The 8,228-nt window shown below is 36.7% G+C and overlaps 1 protein-coding gene across 1 annotated transcript in view; it reads right to left on the bottom strand.

The window, feature by feature from the left end:
• RIT2 (Ras-like without CAAX 2) overlaps positions 1-7,946 on the bottom strand; it is a gene marked incomplete at its 3' end in the record, with an annotated part of 98,892 nt that extends 90,946 nt beyond the window's left edge. Inside the window, exon 1 of the mRNA XM_010131931.1 lies at positions 7,687-7,946. Coding sequence (XP_010130233.1) covers positions 7,687-7,789 — 103 coding nt within the window. The remainder of the gene's footprint in view (positions 1-7,686) is intronic.
• Positions 7,947-8,228: the final 282 nt, after the last annotated feature.

The raw sequence follows: 8,228 nt of genomic DNA, 5'->3' as shown, positions 1-8,228 counted from the left end.
AATTTTCACACATCATGATTTTGAGGATGACAGTATTCCTTATCCTCTATAAACAAGTTGTAAGACTGAAGGCTTTTTTCGTTCAGGTATATTTGCTCATTAATGCTCAATCTCTAAAATGTATATTTCTATCATAGATTAGTGTAAACCAGTTAGACTAAGACAACTTTAACCAAACCATTCCTTTCAAAAACTGTTCCACAATCTAGTCCATCTTGGTTTTAAGCAAATGGTTAAGGATATACAGTGCTGTTATTGACCAAAGAAAGTCAGGCTGAAGATCTTGTATATCTCTAACTGTATGTGTTCTAATTCTAATTTTACCACTTAACTGATTGTTCTTTATTAAGCAATTCTGGTCCCTTTTGTCCTCAAATGTTGGAAAACACATCTTCTTTTCTTGGTATTTATTGCCTTCAAATAATACTCTGTCTCTTGTGCCAAAGTGGCACAGACATTGATGAGCCTGCCCACTTATTAGCCTTTTCCAAGTGCTAATTCATTATCTGGGTCTTATGATGGGAGAAGCTGGACAGATCAATCCATTCACATTGCAGCTGCACCCAGTCCCATTTACATGAAATCACTTATACACATGCAAGTTGCTCAGTAAAAAATAATGGACTACTGGTTGACAGAGCTATCTGAATATAGTCATACTCATTTGTCATCATAAATCATATTGCATCATCCCTTTTATCATCTCTGACGGTGTTCTCTGAACTCTCTCCTACTTTTCAGATGGCTTCTGGTACTGAAGAAACCAGAACTTCAGACAACTTTCTCATTAGCCAATTGGTATCTCACATACAGAAGCCATTCCATCAAATGTAGGAGCCAGAACTGAATCTTCCACCCCTTCAGCCACAGAATTTTGTGAACTGACAAAATAATGAAAACAACTTTAACTCATTTCTCTAAGAAAAACAATTATAGCCACAAGGTGTGCTCATAGTCAAGAAAATTAATGAATGAACAATGTGCTTAATCCTTCCAAGTGGATAACAAACACATTAAAGATAAATGACTAATAGAGAAACAGGTCCAGAATTATTTGTATCTTCAGCTTCAATGGTCACAGCCCAGTGAAATAATTCCAAAATAGGCTGACACACATGGAAATGCATAATTCAGGTCATCGATAGAGATGTAATAGAACAGGTGACTACGCTGGAGGAAAGAGCAAGTAACTTAAGCATTACTGCAGATATTTCTCTGTATGAGATAACTGTGATCTCTATCTGAAAAACATAATTCATTATTCTCAGAGGATTAAAAAAGGATTGTCAAGATGAACTCACTAAGCAGTCTCACCTCTAGTAAGACCATTTATAGAATAGCATGAGAATTTTTTTGAATTCTTATTCAGAAAATTATGTGGAAATACTAGGGCACCTGAATTATGGGTACAAAATGCTCTGAGAAGGAAAATAATGTCCTACAAGTGTGGTTTCAGATGCACAATCTATTGAAGAGAAATCAGATCAAGGTGTGAACTGATCATTGTCTATAGGTATTAACAGGAAAGTAATAGAATAGAGAGTCTTTTCAAAGTTGTCAACAAAGAAGTTATAAGATAAAATGGCTGTAAATTGGAATGACACAGAATTGAGCTTGGTGTTAATCCAATAGCCTATCTGTGAAGGTAACTGAAACACAAGAACGGTTTTGTTATTGAAGTTCATAAATATATCAGATCTCTCCATTTATAAAGTCTCTAGTACTTAACCTGGTTTATGGGAAAAAACAGAAATTTCCCATACAAGGGGATGCTGTTTTCTGGCATTGGTGGGACTTCCCTACAACTTAGCTGCACCACCGTCAATCTGCTTATAACTTTCGTAATTTTTCCTTAGAACTGACTGTAATTCAGTTTATAGACTGACAGTCTTAGCTGGTTTACAGACAGACTTAGCTGGTGGCTTATAGTGTTCAGTTAGGATTTTTTTCTCCACGGATGCAGCATTGTAAAGAAGTATTGCTATGCCTTTTGGATTGGGCCACTGCTAGCATCCAGCGGTCTGCTCTCTTTCTTTCCCAGCCTTGCACTGATACTTCCACATCAGGTCACAGCAGATCAGAGGTTACAGTTGGTACTATGAAGTAAATAAGGGAATTTCTATGTCATCTTGACTGATTGATAACCTTATACTTTCAGAACTATTACCAAACAAGGAAGTTTTTCTCTGGTCAACAAATACAGATTCTTTCTTCCTTCCCATTTTTAAAATTTTTTTTCATCGTTTGAATGAGTGTAACTAATTCCCAGGGTCTCATATTTGGCCTTAAAAATCCAAATTAACTTTTTCAGATGGAGGATGATGAAGGAACTAACATTTCAGACAGATGGAGATGTGTGTTTATTAATTGGGTATCTCAATTTCCACTCCAATTAAAAAAAAAAAAAAAAGATGGGTATTTTTGCAGTCACAGGAGAAGCAGCACCAAATTAGACAATAAAACCTATATTTACACTGACTTTGAGGGGGAAAAAAAGGAATTTGGTTTGATTTAACTGTAATCCACAGCATGCCTAGACACTTGAAATGTTGCTTTTTTCACTTTGACTCATATTGAGCAGTAACTTAATCTTCCATCTTCATTCTGGCTATTGGTTTGGCTCAGAAGACAACAGAAGGCCAAATTCGTTCCCTTGGTCCATTTACCAGGCATTTAGGGAAACACAGCTGTACCTGAGAGAATACTGGGGAAAACCAACCAACCAAATGAAAAGACCTCCAAACCAACCCTCCCCGCAAAAAACATACTGATAAAGTGTTTGACCAACATATAAAGTATGTTCTACTATATGGAGCCTTGTGATGGTGTAAGAGCAGAATCAGCAGACCCAAATGGTACTCTTCAATCCCAGCTCTTCAATCTTCAGCCAGTGGAATCTCTACCTTTGCTTGTCATCCTTTTCCAGCACAGCCTGGATCATATGCTAAATTATCTCCAAAGGATTATTGAACAGCTGTGTAGGGTGAGTTCTCCATCACACACTCCGTGGTGCTATCTCTGTTTACAGGGCATGTTTGTTATAAGCGGGTGCTTGAAATGAATAGGCACAGAATTTGCTTTATCTAGACAGAATGAGTTAAGGGTAGTAAAAAATTTAAAAAAGGCAGTTAATCAGATAAGTAAAAGAAACATAGGGATTTAACCTAATACCTTTCACAGAAGTTCCCACATCACAAAAACCATTGGTGTTTTCACACATTTTTGAACATCTTTTGTACGTATGATCCTGAAATTAATTGCACTAATCACCTGTAACTGTAGAAATATAGAATTTGTGCAACACTGGGGGGGGAAAAAAAAAAAAGGAAAATCAATGGGGTAAGCATGCATCTCCTAACCAGATGTAACCTAACCAGGCTGAGAAATACATTTATTCCTACTATTCCTCTAACAGTCCTAAGAGATTCTTAATTCTCTCTCTTCCCCTGTTTTTAATTTTTTTTAAGATGGAAGCCAGGAAATATATATCTAAATGTTTTCTAGACCTCTATATTAAAAATAAAAATAACTCAGTTTTACAAAAATCTTGGGATAATTATTTAACAATCCTTTTACTTTTTTTTCTTAAGATGGCAACTAATAAACTGACAATCAGTCTGAGAAATAAATCTTGAAAAATTTATATTTTTTCTAAGATAAAAAACCAGCTAACCAGAATTTTTTCATCTGAAATGGAGATTTCTCTGGTCAGGTAGCATGAAATTCACTTTGCGTCTATGATACATCATTTCTAAGGATAAAAATGGAATTCAGTTTACTAAGAATAGCAGTAGATCATCTTCACCCTTAAATAAATCAATTTTAACTAGCATTAGGAAAAAAAGGAATATCTAGAATAACATTTTCCCTCAGTTAAGAAGATGCATGCAATATGTAATCTGATCAGCATTTGAAGGATGCTTAGGTAATAACCAAGGTTTTCTATTTTATTCGCTTGCACAGGTACATCAATTTGTTTATTATTTTTGGTAGTCACTGTGTAACCCCTCACTTAATTATTGTTAATGTTATGCAGAATATGCTGAAGGTAATTATTGTCATTAGTGTAATTACTTTGCTAAATATAAGCCAGGAAGGCATGGTCTCAGGATTTAGAGGCACTTCTGCTTTTGCAACACTGAAAAATAGAGCTAAACCCAGAGGTCTGAGCTGCATCGTATGTGGAACCACGAGAATACCAGGTTTGCTGTCCAGATGCAGATCCCTGTAGGCATTTGTAAGAAAAATCTATTTCAAAACCACTAGGATTCTTAAGGTTTATCTCAGACCACTTGAGGTAAGTTTGAACAGTACTGAACTGACCTGATATTTGTAATTGAACTGGAGAAGACCAAGTGTCAAAATCAGGGTTTTTAAAACTGAAATGTAACTATCATTAGAAGTGTGTAATTTGGGTGTGGACTATAAACAAGTGAGAATCAGCGGAACATCTAGTTTTATTACAGTTTAGTTTAATTCCTGGTTCTCTCCTAATTTTGTTCTGAACTTGAGGTGGAGTGTATAGCTGTTCCTTATGTCAGACACAACCTACACAGAGCATATTGCTCTGAAAACAAAACCAGTTCTAACCAGCCTTGGAAGAGACAACTCGTTCTAGGAAATCTATAATCATGATACAGAAATCAATTCCCAGGAAAATTATTTGAGTAAAGCTTTATATTTTTTAACTAAACACCACTATTACCTGTTTGTTCTGAACCCTAGGTTTCAGTGTGGTGGTTTTCCTGTAAAAGTGGCAGAGATTTTTTTTTTCTTCTGGCACTTACTTTGAAATGTGAGAATCCTTAAGTAACAAATCTTAAACCATTTGCAGTTTACACCTCGTTTACTCTGAATGTGGTTGGTATCAAACTTGGATGAGCTGAGTTTATCTTCTATAAGCAGTTTTTGTGAAATTTCTTCTACACTGAATAGCCCAAATAACAGGAGGTTGGCTGTCCTCCTGGAGTGTCTGTCATCTTGGAGCACAGAAATGAAGAGACAAGACTGAAAACACAAAGCAAATATTTCATAAACACCAACATCAAAAGAACATCTATTGTTGGTGTCCTCTTCCTCATTCCTCCCTGTGCACACATACAAATGACACTCTCAGAGTCTTGTAATTAGCATGTAATTTTCAATGCAAAGACCTCCATACATGCAGTATGAAGTGGCAGAGTAAGAGAGCAGAAGAGGGTTGGAAACAGACCAAAATGCTCAGGGGATCTCTAAAAGTGACCTATCCAGAGTTAAAAGAAGTCTTCTAGTGTTTCTGTGGCTTGGTTCCTAAGGAAAATTCTTTCCAAACCTGAATTATTTAATATTGAACAAAATGAAGAGTGGAATGGCTTTTATCCAAAAGAAGTTTTCCACTAAGCAACCTAACTCCAGCTGTTACTACTTCTGTCACAGCTTAAGCAGAAGGGAGGAGGGAGAAGAAGGGGAAAGAAGCCAGGGTATTATCAACACATCATCCCATATATCACTTATCTGTCTAACTGGAAACCGGAAACTGAACTAATTTTATTTTTTTTTAAATCTCTCATCTTTATTCTACCCTGACCCTTGTTTGTAGTTAAAATCGTGATTTCCTAGGCAGAGTGAATCTAGGTCATCAGGGGAAAGCAGAATACACTTTGGAGAATGAAAGTAGTCATTCAGGTCTTTTTTCCGCCTGTAAAAAATTTTAAATTAATGCTGCCTACACAACAGTAAGTATGAATTCACGATTTATGGAATCACATCAATTTTTCCTTATCTCTCTATCAGAACTGTATCAGTTGGCCTATCTTTCAGGATTCTACTGCAATATTTCATGCTCATTCCACATTGCAAGTTCATAGCCAGTAAATGATGAACTGCCGACCTTCTTTGTTATAGACTCTTAATTTTGAGATGTATTTGACCCCAGAAGTATTACTTTTTATACCATCGAATGTCATAACTAGCCATGTCACTCTATTTTTATTTCTCTAGAACATACAGGCAAACAATTCTTCCTGAATAGTTATGTGGTCCCCAGATTTGGAAATGTACCATTACCATGTGTAGTCCACAAATTAGAAGGTTTTATTTTCAAGCAATCAACAGCTAATGTTTTCTGAACAAATACAACAAGGAGATTTAAATAACCTTCATTTGTGCTTTAAAACTCATACCTAAAAATAAATAGGAACTCTAAATTTTCCTCAATGTGCGTATAAAATATGTTTGTTGTGATTCAGTTACACTATAAATAAGGTATAGTTTGTAAAGTCTTTTGTTTTGGTGAATAAGCCTTCAAAATGACATTGCTCTTACAAGAATATGGGAAAAATTGCTGCCATCTTTTGGATGCACTCAGGAAAAAAAAAAAAAAAAGGAGGGGGAAAAAAAAAGAAGTGACATTTTACTGAAAGTTCCAAGTGACACATCCTGGATACCTGCTTTACCACGGAAAAGATAATTTGAAATTGCAGAAAGTTACTTGGAGATAACCAGTATTTTCTTTTTTCTCTTTTTATGTAGTGATCACAGCATAACATTTGAACAGAAATTGTTTGCTTGGTTAAGCAATACTGATGGGAAATAGCTTTCACTGAAAGATGTGTCACTGAAGTTGAAGGCAAACATAACAAAAACCCAGAGATTATCAGTGCGGAGAGGAAATAATATCCACTTCCAATATTTCAGCATTTATACCATGCTTTGTTGTTTGAATAAGAAATAAAACTTGTTTGCTGTACACACACTACACTAATAATTGTGTAGTGAGTAATAATTATCATCACACCTTTTTATCATGACGTTTCTCTGGAATCTAGCCTGGGTGTATTATATTATGCTTTTTGTGTTGTTTGCTTTCTCCTTCTCTTTTTCTTATGAATTTCCACAAGATGTAATCAAATGGTTGTTGTGTGGCCAGCTCAATATGCTGGCTTCTGAGAACACTGCACGTTCAGCAAAGTCTGTTTAAGAACAGAGAATGCTAGTGTCAGTGAGAATAAATCAAAGGCGATAATATCTGGGAAAAGGAAAACATTGTCTGGAGAAAAATAATGACTCCTCTGAAGAGATACCATTGTCAGACACTAGCATATCTTACCAGCACTAGACAATGATACTAAAATATGCTGCAAATCTTCCTTATCACCTAGAGTGAGACTCAGACATGCATTCTGTAACTGTCCGGACAGGAGAGGAGACTAACACCAGCCGAGCCATAATGACACTCAGCAAAATAAAGTAAAAAAAACATATGGGGAAGAAAACAGAGTTGCTGTAGGCATCCTTCACACTTTGCAATGTACAGCCGACTTTGCCGTTAGTTTCATTTCTGCCTGAGCACAAGGACAGGCCAACAAGTTACGTCCACAGTACCCAGCAAACCATCCCCTCTCACCAAGTGTTAGAGTGACACGACCAGTTGCTGTTAAACTAACAGCAAGCTGAACGCTCTCTCCTCAGATGCAATGGAGCCAAGGTTAGTTTTACAAAAATATCCAATTATAAAGGCTTATATCATTTCAGACTGTAACAAATTAAGCTGACTCATTGCCCCTGTCACAAATTATAGACCCTTTTAGCCAAGCCATGTGTAGGAGAAAGAGGAAGGAAGCCCCTCATTAAACAACCCTCTCGTTCTCTGAACTCTACACTCCCGATTCACCCCTTCTCCCCAAAAATGCCGTTGCTGAAACTTACCGCTTTTTCCAACTCCCCCTGCTCCTAGCATCACCACCTTGTACTCTCTGGAGCCTGCTGAAGAATTGCTGGAGGAGCCGATCATTTCATTTTCTAGCTCCATCTTGCACAAGGCAGAAGACAGGATCAAAAAGGAAAAAAAAAAAGCAACTGGCAGGTGCTTTCTCTGATCTTAAACAACTATAAAAGCTGTGTTAGAAAAAAAAAAAAAGCAGAAAGGAAAGGTATAATGCAAGAGGTACGATTTATCAGCCTCGCACTCGCTGCTGTGCCTGTGTTAGCTGGAGAAGGTCTCATAGCAACCACTTTAACAGCTTCCAATAAAAATCTCTCTCTGCCCCCTCCCAGCTCTGTATCATTCTCTATGTTTCTCTTCCTGGACAGAAACAGTTTTGTGAGGCTCAAGCGCCCTGGTACCTCTGGGTGTTGCTATGTCATTGGATTCAAATTGCGCGGAGCCTCCAGAAAACCAAAATAGATCAAATTTCCTAATTATGATCCTTGTTATTCCACGTAGCACATGCTTGAATCCGAAATAACAA

This window comes from Buceros rhinoceros, unplaced genomic scaffold (genome assembly GCF_000710305.1).
Source record: "Buceros rhinoceros silvestris isolate BGI_N320 unplaced genomic scaffold, ASM71030v1 scaffold3432, whole genome shotgun sequence".
In the NCBI taxonomy this organism is placed as follows: Eukaryota; Metazoa; Chordata; class Aves; order Bucerotiformes; family Bucerotidae; genus Buceros; species Buceros rhinoceros.
Note: the sequence above shows the minus strand (reverse complement) of the source record. Positions and strands in the feature narration are given on the sequence as shown.